This window comes from Salvia miltiorrhiza, chromosome 2, assembly GCF_028751815.1.
Source record: "Salvia miltiorrhiza cultivar Shanhuang (shh) chromosome 2, IMPLAD_Smil_shh, whole genome shotgun sequence".
NCBI classification, from domain to species: domain Eukaryota; kingdom Viridiplantae; phylum Streptophyta; class Magnoliopsida; order Lamiales; family Lamiaceae; genus Salvia; species Salvia miltiorrhiza.
The window spans coordinates 27,550,127-27,568,612 of record NC_080388.1 but is presented as its reverse complement, the minus strand read 5'-3'; the positions used below and the strand labels follow the sequence as shown (position 1 = coordinate 27,568,612).

General features: G+C 40.7%; 1 protein-coding gene across 1 annotated transcript; it reads right to left on the bottom strand.

The window, feature by feature from the left end:
* Nucleotides 1-14,609: 14,609 nt before the first annotated feature.
* Nucleotides 14,610-18,273, bottom strand: LOC131007670 (G-type lectin S-receptor-like serine/threonine-protein kinase At4g27290). Its single transcript, XM_057934602.1, has 7 exons — nt 16,517-18,273; nt 16,318-16,452; nt 16,094-16,218; nt 15,794-16,004; nt 15,449-15,686; nt 15,220-15,370; nt 14,610-15,100 (listed from the first exon to the last, which is right to left on the bottom strand). The coding sequence occupies exons 1-7, from the start codon at nt 17,796-17,798 to the stop codon at nt 14,804-14,806; spliced, it is 2,439 nt and encodes an 812-aa protein (XP_057790585.1). The 5' UTR covers nt 17,799-18,273; the 3' UTR covers nt 14,610-14,803.
* Nucleotides 18,274-18,486: the final 213 nt, after the last annotated feature.

Genomic DNA, 18,486 nt, shown 5'->3' with positions numbered 1-18,486 from the left:
TGGATCACAGAGGCCTCAGAAAAAAAATAGAAAGTTAGAATTCTCAAATCTCCAACAAGTAAACACAAAGTTCACCAATTAAACACAACTTAAAGCAAAATCAACCTTGAATTTCAAACAATTGAATCTCACTATGTATATGTATCACTCAACTCTCAATGTGTAGAATGGGACGTGTATACTCTCATCGAATTCAATGCAATGCAGATCACTTACCATAGGCTTGCCAATCGTCTACAATCTCCATCGCTAAAAATGTGCCAAGGACTAAGATCAAATAGGTCTTTATTTTTGGGTTATAATGTAGGGACATTGGTTAAGGTAGGGAATATAGGCTAAGTGACTCAAATAGATCAAGAACATCAACCTTATAGCTTCACTAATCAAGCATGGAATAAATTCCATCTTCCAACCCAACTATATCACCATAATCAACACAACTCAAGGGATTTAGTCATCACAAAACAGAACTAAACACTCTTTTATGCTCTCAACTTCTTTCCAACACACAAAGTCGACTTTCAAACAAATATCTCAATATACTCTCGACTTCACATTTTTTTTCTTTTTCTTTTCTCTTTTTTTTTTCTTTTTTTTTTTTTTTTTTTTTCTTTTTTTCTTTTCTTTTCACAACTTTCTAGAGCTTATAAGAGTAAATAGTATCACAAAATCATCCCTTCTTTTTCACAACCCACTATGAATATTCACCACACTAAGATTCCCCATATACTTCATCACCCCCTATCATCCGGCTAAAGAATAAAAGCTAAATAGGCTCAAAGTGGATAACAAGGATAATTTTTTCAAGGACAGTGTTTGGGAAAATAATGTGGCTAACAAAAGATGGCCTAAAATCATCTCCTAATCCTGGGCACAACAGCAACCTCGACACAGAACCATGGCAAGTTCTAGAAGATCACCACATGCATGACAAAACTCACAACAAAGAATAAACTGTGTATGATAAACAGTTATGGCTCAAAATCTCACAGGTTTATTCAACGTCTAAAAGTCAAGGTCAAAATCACCCTAAACTATGCAAATTAGTTCAAATTATACTCAACTTGTCAAATAATCTTGAATTCTACAAAATTTTATCAAAGAAATCATCATAAGCCCCTCACCAAAATTCTAATGGAGTAATAACCATCTCAAAAACAATCACACACCACCAACCAAGCAGGATAAAACAATAAAGCTAACAAAAGATAAAAGTGATACACATATCTACTCTCACCCCCCTCCCCCAAACTTATTACAGAACATAAGTTCGAAAATAAGTTTGGAGGGATGATGATATGTGTGTCACTACTCACAGAAAAACATGCTCCATGGTGGTGGTATGAACAAAGCGCGAGTTCCCTCATCTTCCAAGCTCAACACTGCACTAAACTCCCAAAAAAAACAACAAAACAAAAAGAAACAAAACGAAAGGAAAACAAAACAAAGAAAACGGTTGGGTTACCTCCCAACAAGTGCTTAATTTAACGTCTAGAGCTCGACGATACCTCAAAAACTCATGGAGGTCGGAAACAACACTCTAACCATTGGAAAGCTTTTCTACTCTTGGGTGCCATCTCCACCAAAACACTTCTCTTGGCTCGAACATCCTCCACAAGCATTGCCCCCTTCTCATTCTTGTTCCGAAAAATTCGGAATTTCACTTTCTTCTTCTTGGGGGTATGGGTTTTCAAAGACCCCCCATCATGCTCCAAAAACAAACACATCTCAAAAGTCAGAACTTCTTTGGTTTTGGCGTTTTTTTCTTGGCTTCATACTTGGGCAGCTCATTCTTCTCAACCTCTTCATCCTCCGAATTTTCTAGAAAACTGTCAGCCAAATTTATCACTTCATTCTGGGGAACTTCCTTTGGTGGAGGTTTCTTGAAAATCACAGTTTCCCCATAGGCTCCCAATGTCATCGTCCCCCTTTGCATATCTAGCTTTGCTCCACATGTGGCAAGGAAAGGTCTTCCTAACAACATAGGCATCTTTGGATCCTCCGGAATATCCAACACTACAAAGTCGACTGGGAAGAAAAAATCACTCACTTTCACAAGCACATCTTCCGCTACTCCTAGAGGTTTAGAGCAAGACTTATCAATAAGCTGAATTGTCTTGTTAGTTGGCTTCAAATCCCCCAGTTGCAACTTCCTATACACTTTGAGAGGCATGACATTTATGCTTGCTCCGGTGTCACACATGACTTTCTCAAACAGTGACTTTCCAATCTTCACAGGAATATTGAAGCTGCCTGGATCTTCTCTCTTTGGAGCCAACTGATACTCCTTCACTGCGAGCACCTCCTCAAATTCATTGAATGCTTTCTTCTTTTCCATCACAGCCTTCACAATTTGTACCTCATTTGGCTTGTTTCTCAAGATCTCCACGGAAGGAATATTCACAGCCAACTTCTTAAATGTCTCCAAAAACTTCTCATCCATCTTCGGCTTTGCCAGGCTATTCGGGAAGGGCGCTACAGGCTTGTACTCCGGTCTAGGGAACGAAGGGGTAGGAACAGGCTCCTTAACAGCAGAAGAGCTCGAATCCTTCTTAGGGGGACGCGTCTGTTTCGCTGCAAGCTCCTCCAAATCATCATCGTCTTCCTCCACTACTTTGCCTTTTCCCTTGTCATTCTGCAGCTCTGGATGATCCCGCTGCTTTGGATGATTCCGCTGCTCTTCATCCTCAACTGAATTATCAACCACCCGGATGGAATGACATTGCTGATTTTGCTGAGGTTGTTGATATTGGCTCTTCGGATTGAACTGAGTGTTGCTAGGAAATTGGCCTGGCTTGTTCTGCGCAGCTGCTTGGTTGGCCATCTGACCGACTTGAGTCTCCAACATCTGCACTTGCTTGGAGAGTGCTGAAAAATTATTTCCAATATGACCTACTTGAGACTCCAAATTGGTCATCCTTGAACTAACAATTGTCTCCATCCCAGTCATCTTCATTAACATCTGCTGCATCATATCCTCCATTGATACCTTCTTTGGCTCATTTATAACTCCTCCGCTAGACAAAGAAAATCCCGGTGGAGGTTGCAAAGCATTGTTGGGATTGTTATAGGCTAGATTTGGGTGTGGGCGCCCTCCTGGCTGATACTGCTGCTGAAACTGCTGCCCTCTGTTGTACATTCCTGGCTGTACCTTCTGAAAATTTTCATAGTTTTGGCCATTGACAAAATTTACATCTTCTATGCATATGGGATCTCTCACAGCTTGCTCCTGATTTCCAATGGTCAACGCATTAATCTTAGTAGTCAGCTCTGCCAGCTGCGTAGCAATCGCTGCTTGCTGTGTAACCATCACTGCCATAGGATCAGAGCTGGAAGCAGCTGCCACCCTTTTCAATTGTACTCTCTCTGATGGCCATTGAAAACTTGTAGCAGCCATACTCTCAATGATGCTCCACGCCTCGGAACTGCATTTCTGAAGCAGAGAACCACCTGCAGCTGTATCCATATGCATCCGTGTTCTCTCCCCACAGGCATTGTAGAACATGATCACAAGTGTGCTTTCATCAAATCCATGGCTCGGACACTTTCTGAGCTTTTCCTGATATCGCTCCCAAGTATCCGCCAGCTTTTCCCCCTCATACTGCTGAAACTGCACGATGTCCATCTTTAATTTCAGGGTCAGGCCAGGAGGATAGAACTTGCATAGGAAAGCTTGAGCTACATCTTCCCACGTAGTAGTTGCACTCAAATTCAATGTATGATACCATGACTTCGCTTTATCCCGCAGTGAGAAAGGGAAAAGACGAAGACGGATAATATCATCAGATACTCCATTCATCTTTACAGTGCTGCAAAGCTCCAGAAATTGCGCCAGATGCGCATTAGGATCCTCTATGGCGTGTCCTCCATACTGGTTCTGCTGGACCATCGTGATCAAACCAGTCTTCAGCTCAAAATTATTGACATTGACTCGTGGAGGTTCCTGGTAAATATACTGAGGAACGAACATCTCTGCAATCGAAGGCTGATTCTGAGCTTCTTTAGCAGCTTGAGCGTCCAACAGCTGTTGCAGCTGCTCCTGTAGAGCACGAATTTGTTCATCAGTAGCCATCGTATCCAGTGCCTGAAAAAAAAAGAGAATTAGAAAAAAAAATAAAAAATAAAAATAAAAGCCTGAAGTACTACTAAGTCCTATCGAAGATATTAAAGAAACTTCTAATCAGTCCCCGGCAACGGCGCCAAAAAGTTGATCACTATTTTATTAGCAACAAAAATGACTGCAACTAACACAGGTAATTGTAGCAAGCAACAAGTAATCGAGTATCGTATCCACAGGGACTGAAAAACTGAAATCACTCTAGCTATCTCCTAAACAGACTATAACAGTATGCAGGTAAACGATTATGAAGAAGATTTAAATAACTTAAACTAAAGCGCAAATAGCAATAAATCTAAACACGTAGAAAATATTAAATAATAAAGACAACTGATCCTAGGGTAGTAAATTCATTAACTAAATCTATGCAATTAATCTATCAATCCTATGTACCAGTTTAATCCAGCTATGATGAGAGATCACTTAATTAATCAATTACTCTCGCTAGAGCAGCAACGATCGTAGATTAGTAAATTATCTATCTCCGTTAGGTCTCAAGAAAATCTACTAACTCCCAATAGCTCCTAAGAATAGCTCCCTATGATCCACCTATCTCCGCTAGGTCTCAAGGTTAAAATCATATCATACATTCCTGAATCCGCTAAACAGTTATCTCCGCTAGGTCTCAAACCGAATAGCTAAACATGCAAACTATTGGCCAAATAATTCACAAGAAATTAAGCACCAGGAATTATGAATCATAAACTGGAAGGCACAAAAGTATTAACAAATAAATCACATAAATTCAATCAACTATTTACAAACCCTAGAATCAGCTAAAAGAAACTAGCCAGACATGCTAAAATAAAACATAAACATAATTAAAAAGAAAGCAATTGGAAAAACTGAATTAAATAAAACTCTGAATAAAACAATTGTAGCGGCTTGAATCTTCAATCTTGTGGAAATCCAATCCAAGCTGTAAAAACTGGAAAGCAATAATAATCTAAAGCTATGAAAACTGAAAAATAAAATCTGGGAACTGAAAAACTAAAGCTCGGAACCCAAAATAGGTCAAAAGAAGACCTATTTATAGTGTCAGGGTAAATACAGAGTTTGAGCTCGAACAGACTTTGAAAAACGCATAAAAACGCAAAATAGCGGACTGGCGGCGACCCCCCCGGCGGGCACCCGGCGGTCGCCGGTTTCTTCACAAAAAATGGTCTTCACGCGGCGGGCGCCCGGCGGGCGCCGCCTGATCGCCAGCCACGCCGATTTCTCGGCGGGCTGAGCGGCGGGCGCCGGCTGGGTCGCCGGCTGCTGCCTTAAATTCCTTCATCAGCCGGCGGTCGCCGGCTGGGTCGCCGGTTGATCGCCGGCTTCTGACTGCTGCGCGCGATGTTTTCGTTTCGGTCATAACTTTCTCGTCCGAACTCGGATTTGCAATCCGTTTGCGCTCACAAACTCCTATCGAGACGATCTACAACTTGTATTTCAGATAAAGTTTCCAAATTCGAACTCAATAAACCTGAAATTTCCTTCAAAGTTCGAGTAAGAATCATGTTTCAAAAGATAAAGCAAATTAAGCATAAAACAATCATCCAACACTCAATTTCCTATAAAATAACATCATATGAACACTAAAAACCATGGAAACATGAGTATTATCAATCCTGCACTGTTAGTTTCCCAATTTGTACAATAATCGTTATAATAGTTAATCATTAATGCTATCAGAATATGGGGTACGAATCAGGTGCTGCGCAGGTGAGGGCCTTATCCCTCATCAGTAGATACTTAAAACAAGGGAAAGAAAACGAGAAAAGAATCGAAATTCACACCATGACGGTGCCAGCAGCTGCTGCTCTTGCTGTGGCAAGCTCTCCTGCAGCAAAGTGGCATTTCAGTTCAGGTAAAAAAACAAAAAAAAACAAAAAAAACAAACAGCGAAGCCTAATACACCTTCAGATGAAGTACAAACACTAAGAAATCGAAGAAAATGTTAGTATATACCAATTGCCAAAGTTGGCAAGTCCAGAGAAGCTATCTGTACCTTCAGGGTGTGCCATTTTCTGCATTGCTGTCAGAGCAACCATGATCGGCATTGAGATTTTGTATCCCAAAATGGTTGTAATTGTATCTATCTTGCTAACATCAATCAAAATGCGGGGGCGAAACCTGTGTCAATGATAGAATTCCAGAGAAAAAAGATTAGAAAATGTCAAAGAACTAATTCTAATTGCTATGTTTCTCCAAGCAAATACCACAAAAGAAAGTATTAGAACAAGAATGCCGAATGACAGCTGCCACGACAGCCCCAATCCACCAACAAACTGCAACAAATTAAGATCTATCATTAGACCTATATATATTTCCAAATACTACTCATTTTCATATTCCCTTGCACTAGTCAGTTGGAGCTTTTCTACATCTTCTACAAAAGAAGATGTATGGTTGAAAGTAATGGGAAGGAGCAAAGCAAACAAGCTTACCTTAACAACAGTTTGACTAAACCAGGAGATGAGACCGTATTTGTTCAGATACTCGGCCATGGCAATGAGTGCGGTGAACCATGTAAGTGTGTCCCAAGCAACTAATTCTGCAAAACATTCATTCCATGTCACTACCCCCGTTACAAGCAGCATAGACAATCCTATTATGGCCGCAGTAACTGAATCCACACTCAACATACTCCCGAATATCCACAGCCCTACCTGCACACACATAAGCATTCTACTCAAACCATATAGATATAGCTTCAACAATATCACATTAATTAAAAGTTTATGAATTTAGCCTATTTGAAAAAAGTTGTTTAGCATGTAAACTCATGTAATGTCTCAGCTTAATTAAATTTTAGTTTGCATCATTGACACTTTAACATTTCAGTTTGCATCAAACACATCCAAACCTAGGTTTTATCCTAGGGGTTGCATGCTGATACAAACAAGCAGTCGAAAACCAACTAATAACCCACAATCATAACCCCAGGTAAGCATCACAATGCCTCAGCATCCAAATAAGAAACAATCAGATTGCATCATTGACAAATTAACCAGCAATCAGTTTGCATCAAACACATCCAAACCTAGGTTTCATCCTAGGGGTTGCATGTCAATACAAACAAGCAGTCGAAAACCAACTAATAACCCACAATCATAACCCCAAGTAAGCATCACAATGCCTCAGCATCCAAATAAGAAACAATCAGATTGCATCATTGACAAATTAACCAGCAATCAGTTTGCATCAAACACATCCAAACCTAGGTTTCATCCTAGGGGTTGCATGTCAATACAAACAAGCAGTCGAAAACCAACTAATAACCCACAATCATAACCCCAAGTAAGCATCACAATGCCTCAGCATCCAAATAAGAAACAATCAGATTGCATTATTGACAAATTAACCAGCAATCAGTTTGCATCAAACACATCCAAACCTAGGTTCATCCTAGTGGTTGCATGTTTATACAAACAAGCAATCAAAAACCAGCAAATAACTCACAATCATAACAGCACATAGTTAGGGTTCATCCAAACCAACAATCACAACCTCAGATTCCAAATAACCAAAAATCAAAGAGTGATACAACCAAAAATAATCTGAGCTGGATCGAGAAAAACTAGGGCTCGATCTGTGAGCAGAGGAAGGGCTTTAGCGGTGTTGCGATCTCCGAGCAAGGGATATCCAGCGGCGTCAAGCCAGGGCGGCAACCGGTGATTTCAGACAGAGAAGCTAGGGCTCGACTTCTTCCCTTCAATTGCGCGCTTCCAGTGAGGGATTAGAGAGGGAAACCGAGACAAAGAGAAAAAGAGGGAAAGAACGGTCAAAATTAGTCGCCAGATTTTACAGAAGCAGCGCCGGAGTTTCAGAGAAGGATACATCAGCGGCGGCGCCTCGGACCGCTGCTGTTCGCAGAAGAGAAAGGGATAGGGGGCCTCAGCTGCGAGGACGGCGGCGCGAACAGCTACACGGCGGTGAGGACGGTGGAGAATGGCGGCGAGGATGGGGGCTGGCGGCGACAGTGAAGCCCGGTTTGAAGGGAGTAAGGCGGTGGAAGAGAGAAAAGGAAGAGGAGAGAACGGTGGGAGAGAGAGGGGGAGGGGGGTTGGCTAGGGTGTATTAGGAAATTAGGATTTTAATTTTTTATAATATTATTAAAATTAAAAATAAATATTCATAAAAGTAATACGTAACAGTATCAAGGCGCTCATATATAACGGTTAAAACAACCGTTATAAAAAAATGCTCATAGATAAGGTCGGCTTAACGGTTTTGTAATACCGTTATGTATGCAACTAATAGATAACGCAAAAACATAACGCATTTGTTCAAACCGTTATCTATGCATTTAGACAACACTACATAGATAACGGATTTTCGCAAAACCGTTATCTATTCCTAAAAGTGCGCTCATACATAACGGTTTTTAAAAAAAATCGTTATCTATTCACTGTTATGTATGTAAACTTTTGTAGTAGTGCGCCAAGTTCGGTATTCAGCACATGAAATCAGTCAAGATTCCAATGAACACAAACTGGAAGGTAGATATAGGATCGGAAGGAAAATCTGTATCTTCAACCAAATACAGAGAAATCATTGGGTCACTACTGTATTTAACTGCTAGCAGACCAGATATCGCGTATGCAGTCGGGGTTTGTGCAAGATATCAGTCAGATCCAAAGGAAGCTCATATGGATGCAGCACAACAAATTTTACGATATCTCAAAGGCACACCCAACTTAGGATTGTGGTATCTAGCTAGCGACGACTTCAAGCTCTCTGGATACTCAGACTCAGATTTTGCAAGATGCAAAATTGATCGCAAATCAACTTCAGAAACTTGTCAATTCCTAGGCAACAAACTTATCTCTTGGTTTTCAAAGATATTAACAGACTTCAGTCGCCATTTCCACATCTGAAGCTGAATATGTTGCTGCGGGAAGCTGTTGTTCACAACTCCTATGGCTAGTCCAACAACTGAAGGACTATGGGATCGAAGAAAAGGAAGCTCCCATCTATTGCGACAGCTCCAATGCTATTGCAATCTCACAGAATCCAGTTCATCACACAAGAGTCAAGCATATTGCGATCCGACATCACTTCATTCGTGATCACGTGGAAAAGAAGAATGTCTCTGTTGAATGGATTTCGACAGCAGTTCAGAGAGCAGACTTGCTAACCAAAGCTCTTCCTGAAGATAGGTTCAACGATCTTTGTGGAAGGATCGGCCTCATCAACCCGGAAGAATGATGCTGTGTTTGAAGAACTCAACTGCAGTCACGATGACTGTTGCTCAGCCAACTAGTGCTCCTCATATGCTGACGTGGAAATCAAAGAAGATGAGTCTTCATCTGAAGTGGAACTTATTCTTAAGTCAACAAGAAACAGTGGTATCGGCTGACTACAATGATCAGTCGATCAGTAAGTATCTTCAACTTACCTTGTGAAAATCAGTTAATTCAATTATGAGTCTTTGATAGTCTTCAGAAACCTTTCTCTAACTGATCAGTTTGTTTCAAAATCTTTAACTGGTTGTTGGAAAATGAAATATCCGTGAAGGACAAGTACTTTTAAGAAGATTTAAACAAATTGCTTTAACTTGTCCTGATTCTTTCCTTAAACTATTTCCAACCTTTTTGCCGCGTCAAATGAAAATCTTGAAAATCTCATTGATTTGACATAATGCAATGATTTTCTTACCTTTTGAAGCTTCCGTCCTCTGCAGTGACGGCGGACGTGAAATTTTTCTTCAAAAAGATTTTTGGCACCTTTTTTAAAAAAATTTCTCTTATTCTCTCTTGGTAATATAGTCTATATATGCCTCGATGTCTTTAATTGTTTTCTTCATCAACTAACATCTCTCCACAGCCTTCTCTGTGAGAATTTCAATCTTTCAAAAGTTGTAGAAGAATTTCGTTCCGACAAAGGAGAGTTCAATGAAAACGAAGTCATGGAGTGGGAGAATGACGCTCACACACTTGGTCTTCACAGGACCCTTCCACTAGATCTCAACGTCTCATTTATATCCAACGAAAAGAGTGTCTTCTATCCTAATGCCTGGCGCCAAGAAACTTCTGAGCTTCAGGAGGTTATCAAGCTTATTTCACATATCTTGCTCACCTCCATGGCATGCAACAACAATGAGCTCTCTCTCATTGTCTGCCGGCATCATCATATGATCCTTTCCGATCATTCAACTCGCGCGGAAGCCTTAAGAACGAAACTGGATAGATAAACGAAGTAACGAAGATAAAAGATAGAATATCCCAAAACCTCTGAATCTAATCCACAAAATGATCTAGGACCCTAAACCCCAACGTGTGATTGACGCAGCAACTTGGGGATGATGAATGACACCCAACGAGGGTTGGTTGAACTCGCCGTTACGTCGATAAATTGAATTCGCCTTTGGCAAAGTCAAGAAGAACTCGAAGTTCTCAAGAGAGATTAAAACTCACAAATTTGATTGATAAAAGATAGGTTCTTCGTTCCATACAGCAGCCATATTTATAGGTAAAACTGACCCTAATCTAATGAAGTAAACAAACGTAAAACAAGGAAACAAAAGAAAACTTGTTCAGCAAGTTTTGACAACTCTGGCAGGAACGCCAGCTCTGGAAAACATAGCTCTGGATACTTTAGCTCTGCTCTGGACTTCAGCTCTGGAAACTTTAGCTCTGCTCTGGACTTCAGCTCTGGAAGTATGCTCTGCTCTGGATTTCAGCTCTGGAAAGTATGCTCTGCTCTAAAAGTATACTCTGCTCTGAAGCCCTTCTGCTCTGGTACACGAACTCAGCTCTGGCGAGCTTGGCTCTGTTCTGGCGCGTCAGTCCTGCTCGTAATAAGATTCATCACGCTTGGGCTCTGCTCGCCAACTCCACCATCTCCGATTGGCTTTCTCAATTCTTGTTTCTAGATTTCTTCAACCAAGATCATTAAGCTCTCCTTGAACTTCTTGGCTCCAGCTCTTGTCACCGGACCAACTGGAACATGCACTAGATCTCTGCTCTGGTCTGCATCACATCACCAGCCGCACATGGTTCTTTCTTCAAACACCTCGTGCCGGCAAATCGACAGTGTTAGTCCTCACGACTGTCACTGATTCAATTTTTCCTTCTCACACCCCTCTCCCGTACTCTCCCTCTTTTTCCACCCTTGTTCTCTCTCTCTTCTTCATAAGCCTCTCCTCCTCCCTCTAAGGCAGCCTCCTTCATGTCTAAGGCAACCTTCTTCATCTCTCCATTTCCTTCACTTCTCTGTCTCTCTTCTCATCCCTCTCCCTACTGGCGTCTTCCTCTTTTGCATCTCTGGACTCATCATCTTCTCGAATCCTCTCACGAGTTTCTGAGACTAAGAGTTGGGTACCATCTGATCATAGCTTCCATCATCAGCTCTCTTTTTGATGTTGCCAAAAATGGGGAAAGTAGAAGTCAGAGAAAAACCTTCTCAAAGGTAGTTCCCTGCATCTTCTCGAAAGATTGAAGATGGTAAAGCAAAAGGATCACCAGAAGTTTTAAGGATGACGTTCCAGTAAGACCTCAAGTCAATGGAAAATAAGTGTGAAAGGAACAAGCTTAGGAACATGAAGATGAAGATGAAGATCAAAGAAGTTCAAGGCGCAGACAAGCAGACTGCTGGAGTCCATGGGTTTCTATGTGTTTTTCTTTGTTGTTTTTACTCCCTTGTATGTTTTGCTCTGTACCTCAACTGATTTCTCATCAATTATTTTTAAATGAAAAGAACTTCTTTTTTATCTCAACCTGAAGACAATAACTTTTTGTCCAGGCTCTGATTAATGTCTTTCAGTTTTGTCCCCGTTCAGTTTCTTTGAACTGTTGTGTTCATCCTTCAGAGTGCAAGTTTTAAGTTCTATTGTTAAGGGGGAATAGTATTCACCCTGATTATTAACTTGTGCTTTGAGTTCAGTCTTGCTTAGAACTGTTGTGTGGTTTTGGCATCATCAAAAAGGGGGAAATTGTTGGAAACTTAATGAAATATCCTAATCCTAGTTTTGATGATACCAAAATCAATAGGTTTCAATTGTAATAGAGTAGAACTGTTCGAACTGAAGTGTTAGAGTTCTTTCTCTAGTTTAGTTGTTGTTCTGAAGACTGAAGACTGGAGAATGAAGGACTGAAGACTGAAGATGCCGACTGATGTAACGATTAAGGTAAAGTCAAATATTGATATTTGACTTATCAGTCGAAGGATCAGTTTCGACTGATTACTTAATGCGTGCCACGTGGATTCGGCGGACTGATACTAAAGTCAAGTATCGAAGAAGAGAATCACAAAGCCAAAAATCAGTCACTGTTGATTACATATATTCTCTTAGAACTTAGGCAGATATTGTATATCCAAAGCCTAGGTAAAACTGATTGCAAAGAACTTGTTCTTTGTGGTTTAGTTGACAAGTTTTCAAATCTCTCTTCAACCTACCGAATTGAGTGTTTGTGTCGAAAAGGAGTTCAGACCAGTGTTCTGTCTTCGTGAGGTCTTAGTGCCCAGTGTGCGCTAGGAGTGAGAAATCCAACCAGGTGCGTTGGTACTGAAGATAGGATCTTCAGTCATCTCAGTTTGTGTGCACCCGCAAGCACACGCATCGGTTTGTTGTGCACCCGTAAGCACACGCATCGGTTTGCAGTGCACCCGTAAGCACTTGCCCAGTGAAGTTGTTGGTCTGATCAACTGACCGTGGATGTAGGAAGTGTTTTCCGAACCACGTAAAAATCTGTGTGTTAATTTACAGCTTTTAGTACTTACATTTTTACTTGTGCTCTTATCTTCATAAACTGAAAACTGATTAATTGCAAAAAGAAACTTAACGACTGACAACGTGTTTAATTACACAGGCTATTTCGAAACAAAAGTTTTCCGCTGCGTGTGTTATCAGTCTAACTTATCTATCTTCTGATAGTCAGCAAGACTCATAACATATCTTTGTTTGTCAAACTCGACTGAAGCCTTACGTGTATCAGTTAAAGTCTTTTACTTAACTGATAACTTCTTACTGAAGAGTATTCAGTATCAGTTGTCAACCCTGTTTTGGTCAGAACTCTTTTCAGTAAATAGGTTGAGTCAATTTGTATTTAAATTTTCGTTTTTACTCAGAAAAATAGCCCATAGGTGTATTCCCCTCCCCCCCATACACCTATTCGAGACCCTCCGGACCTAACAACAAATATTGAAAATAAAGCAAGAAAGTCACTATTATTAGATGTATCAGTACAATAAGTTTGATTGGAGGAGAAATAGTATGAAAAACTATTGTTGAATCATGTTCGAAGAGCAACGACTTTCTAATATTTCTCAATGATATAGAATGCTCCGATCCATTTTTGAAGGAGAAAGATATTATGAAAAACTACTGTTGAATCATTTTAGAAGGGCAACTACTTTCTAATATTTCTTGACGGTCAATGATATATAGAATGGTCCACTTTCCAAAAAGCAGTGACAAACATGGTTTTCGTACCTCAATTTTTCATGAATTGTTGTCTTTTTCCCCCTTGAATTGAATGTTAATATGTGTTTGTTTCCCCATTTTGAGTTTTGTTGATATTTGATGCTTGGTGTAGCTTTTGGAGTAATTTCAGGAAAAATCAATGATTAATTGGAGGATTGTGAAGATATAAGAGTGAAGTACGTCTCGAGAGGAATCCGTGAGCGCGAACGGCGCCGGAATCAGAGCTCGGACGAGGGAGAACGGAGCCGACTAAGCCAGCTGCGCAGGACCCCACGGCCGCGGCAGCCGGCCGTGGCAGAAGAAGACTGAACCGCAGTCCCACCCGCGACCGCGGGTCCGGAGTTGTTGTTTTAGGCTTTCATCGATGTAGGTATTATTTTAGTTGCAAGACGAAAGAGAAGAGAAAAGGCTGCTATATGAATACCTACTGAATAAAAGCCTGGATTATTTTGTCTTTGGTGCATTTCATTAATCCTTTTTACTATTTTATCCAACCAAATATTTTGATATATATTCACATACTTGATCATGTGTAGATCAGCAGCGAAGGACACTTTTCACATCATCATGGGAATTTCAAGGGGGCTGCTAATGCTACATCTCCATCATGATTCAAGATTAAAGATTATAGGCAGTTGAGCAATATTTTACTAGACCGGAATTAAACCCAACAATTTCAGACTTGGGCTTAGCAAGAAATTTTGAATTAGATGATGGAGGAGATTTATAGCTGTGAGTTTTAGATAGGAGTTGGAACAATTGTAAAGGAATTTGTTGATAGATATTGTTACTTCACATGAGGTTGCTTTTCCGAATTTAATTTTAAACCATGATTGGAGTGTACCAAACTTTATGAGCATATTTCAGTGCCCATATATATAATTTGATTCGATGAAAATGTGAAGCTTGTTGCTCCTCATATTCTTAGCCATGTAAGTAGTAATTATTTCACTAAAAACTCAGTTGTCCATACAAAACAAGTTGCATGTGGAAATAAGGATAGTTGGAGATGATGCTCAAAGTATGACATAGTAGTCAAGAAACTCACATAGCTTCTCATCTTCTCCTTCTTCAAAAGGACAATATTTTCAATTTTCTCATTCAAACCAGAAAATCATGTGGCAATATTTCTACAGTTGTACTCGTGAAGAAGCATATATCTTACATCTCCAATATTGATTCTCATTTTGAACACAATGCCTCAATGTACAAGTTCCAGTTCGAATCAACCCGGTGACTGGTCTAGGAGCTCAAATGCATTTGTAGCAATCTCCTCATCTGCCCTCCAACTCGGTAATGCTAACCGTTCCATCCTCGGACTTGATACTAGGTGATTTACAACTTCGACTTCCTTCAATGAAATATCCAGGCTCATTAGGTTCAGGCAAGATTGCTCCATCAGTTGCTAACATTAAAACCACCGATGGCATGATCGGTCTATCCTCTGCTAAATTTTGAACACATAATAACCCCACATGTATGCATCTCTTCACTTGGGATTCAACACATGTTTCCTTCAAACAATCGTCCATCATTTCCATAATCCTCTTCTCTTTCCACAGCAGCCATGCCTGCACCAATTGCCACTGGATAAGTTCATCAGATTTTTCTCAGTTTATACTGAAAAACACTTTTTCATATCACAATTATCAACCAATATAGCTAACAAATACGTAGCCAAGAGGAGTACATGGCCTAGGAGGCTGTGATGATCATCGTTGTGCTTAAATTCTCTGTTCCTTTTCCCACTTATTATCTCTAGTAGCACTACTCCAAGACTATAGATATCAGACTTCACTGAGAATTTCCCACGAAATGCATATTCTGGAGCCATATAACCGCTGCATAAAAATATGACTCATTAGTTAGGCCGCCATGGAAAATAGCAGTGTGCTTTGATGAGATGAAAGAAAACATACTATGTTCCAACAACTCTCTTAGTTCTAGATAGAGATTGATCCTCTTCAAATGTTCTTGCTAAGCCAAAGTCTGATATTTTCGGATTTAGACTTGCATCTAGTAAAATGTTACTTGTCTTTAGATCCCGATGGATAATCTTTAACCTGGAATCATGGTGAAGATAAAGCAGTCCCCTTGCGATTCCCATGATAATGTCGAAGCGGTTAGGCCATGTCAGAAGTGTCCTTCGATCCAGATCTGCACATGATCCAATACTTCATCATTATCAGACCCTTCAAATATATGGTAGGATAAATTTATTGGATTTAAACAAACAAAAGGATAGGAATATATTCTGCCAGCACCAAAAACAAAATTATCCAAGCTCTTATTCTGTAGGTATTCATATATTAGCACCATTTCCTCTCCTTCAATGCAACAACCGAGGAGTCTGACTAGGTTTCTATGTTGAAGTTTGGCGATCAAGATGACTTCATTCTTGAACTCTTCAACACCTTGTCTAGAAGTTTTCGACAATCTTTTGACTGCGACTTCTTCTCCTGATGACAGAATTCCCTGCTTATGCAGCACAATATATGATTAAGGATATCTGCTGAAGTAGAGGCAATAATGCACAACTTGAGCAATGTGTCAAGGAATGTTACATTATAAACAGGACCAAAACCTCCTACTCCTATCACGTTCTCTTCGGAGAAACTGTTTGTTGCTTCCAGAATAGTTGCCATTTTGATCAAAGGTAATTCTATATCCTCGTTATTCCTCTTTACCCCTGTGAAGCACGAAAAGACGAAGGAACTCAATGCCTCAGGCTCTGCCTGACTTCGTGTTGTGAACATTATAACAGATTTACACAAGTCATTATTGTTACCTTGCTTCTTCCATTTTGTCAGTAAAACTATACCTCCATTGATAAAACTCGAGACAATGACTCCAGTAGCAATGGATATTAGCATTAAATTTATATGCCCTTTCTTCTTCTCCTCCTCCAGATTAGAGCTAAAATCTTTAGGCAACAAAAGTCAAGGCAGATATAACATTAACTTCAAAATACGAGCAAAGGAACTTACCTAGTTCTGAAAGTGGCACGCGAATATAGATATTCTGCAGGCTATCTGCTGCAGAAAGCTCTCTGGTATCAAGGAGATCCCCAAACCACATCAAGCACCCTCTGCCTCCATCAGTTATGTAAGGATTAGCACACGCGGAGCAGTCGCAGTTTTTCAAGCACTCAGCTTTGCACTGCTCAAGGCTCACGCTAATATTCAACCAGTATCTCAGCGTATCAGGATGCTTCACACCTCTAAGCTCTACAAAACCATCTCCACTCTCGCAATTCAATGCCCTAACTCTACCACATCCACCAGACCAATCTCGAAGCTCCCAATCGATCTGAAACTTGGGGGAAAATCCTCTGAAACACTCGCATCTTTGTGCTTTCTCAACCGTGCAGATGGCGTTGGGGCCGCAGTTGGCATACTCGTCGCAGATGTCTCGTGGAAACGTGAACACAGGATTCCACTTATCCTTTCTGGGATTCATGATATAGCGGTGGACCGTGCCAGACGCGTCTATTGATGCTCTGGTGATAATGGAGCTGTGATAAGGCCTCGACATAGATATCAGCCTCTCTTCTTTGAAGATGAGTTCAACTCTCGGGAGAACACTGCGAAAGCGAGGGATACCACTGAAATAGATGCCATTCCACTTCCCTGTTCGAAATCTTTTCCTAATGCCGCTGAAAATCACTATCTCAGCCAACCCATGGTTCTCGATCTTCAACACGAAATCTCCGGGCGAAGGATCGTCCCAATCTCTCCATGAAGTCAAGTTCGTAGCAACACCGGCGTCGTTATCATCGACGATCTTCATACCTGATAGCCACGTGTCAGTTGGGAAATCGAAACTCTGCCATAAGTAGTGGCCTTCCTCCGCCGTCTCGTCCACGACAACCAGGTTTCCGGTATCGAGGAGGCGTACAGCTGGACGCGATGCCGCCGTCGATGGATTCGCCGACCAGATAATGCTTCCACCTCTGCTTATAAGGAGAGTGCCGTTTTCAGCAACGGCGAAGACGACTCCTTGTGAATCAGTGATGGGATTGTTTCTGTTTGCAACCCAAACTACAATGTCGGGCGTGGCTTTGTACCAAATTCCTAAGAATACATTCGTCGATTTTCCAGGTTGGAAAAATCCGAGCTCAAAGACTTGGGTGTCAGAGACCAAAGTCTGCCCAATAGCAATCTTTTGGTTGTGGAGAAGTGAATCATCTGCTGCTGAGGTTAATTTGAAAAGGGCGATGGAGTGAACCAAAGAGCAGCATAGGATTGCCGTGATAAGGGAAGGCGCCATTTTAATCGCTGATCGTAAAAATGTTTTGTATGATGGAGAAAGATGAGGTCGAATTAATTTTACGGAGAAAAGATTTGGGAAGTGAAAGAGGAATCAAATTGAAAGGAGACTTTTTGGGTTCTTTCTAGTCCAATCCATCGTCACCTAATCTCTCTTTTGGGCAATTATCGTTTTTCTCACTATTTTCGACTTTTTTTAAAAAAAAAAAAAAAAAAAAAAACCTCCCCCTTTCGGTGAAGCTTCCGCTCCCGGCTCTCTCTCTCTCTCGCATCTCAGTGGGTGCTCCACGGTGTCACCACCACCTACATCATACAACATCAAAATTGATACGCCCATCTCCACCACTATCACCGGCGTTGCAGAGAATCGAAGTTAGTAGCCGTGGCGGTTCAGGCTTTTTGACAACAATTAGGCGTGCAATAGACTAAGGTGGTCAACGACGAAACCTACGGTTGCGCCGGAATTGAAGACACTTTCGTTATCGGGAGGTTCATCATTTTCGGATACTTAGAGCATCCGCATTGGGGTTCCTTGATAGGCTACTTGATAGCCTACTTGATAGTGTTTGTGTTATTGAGTAGGTGGTGCTGTATTGGGGTTCCTTGATAGCCTATTTGATAATATTAGTTTTGATTTTATGTTTTTCATTTAAATTTTATTGCATAATTTAAATAGCATATTTTTGTAA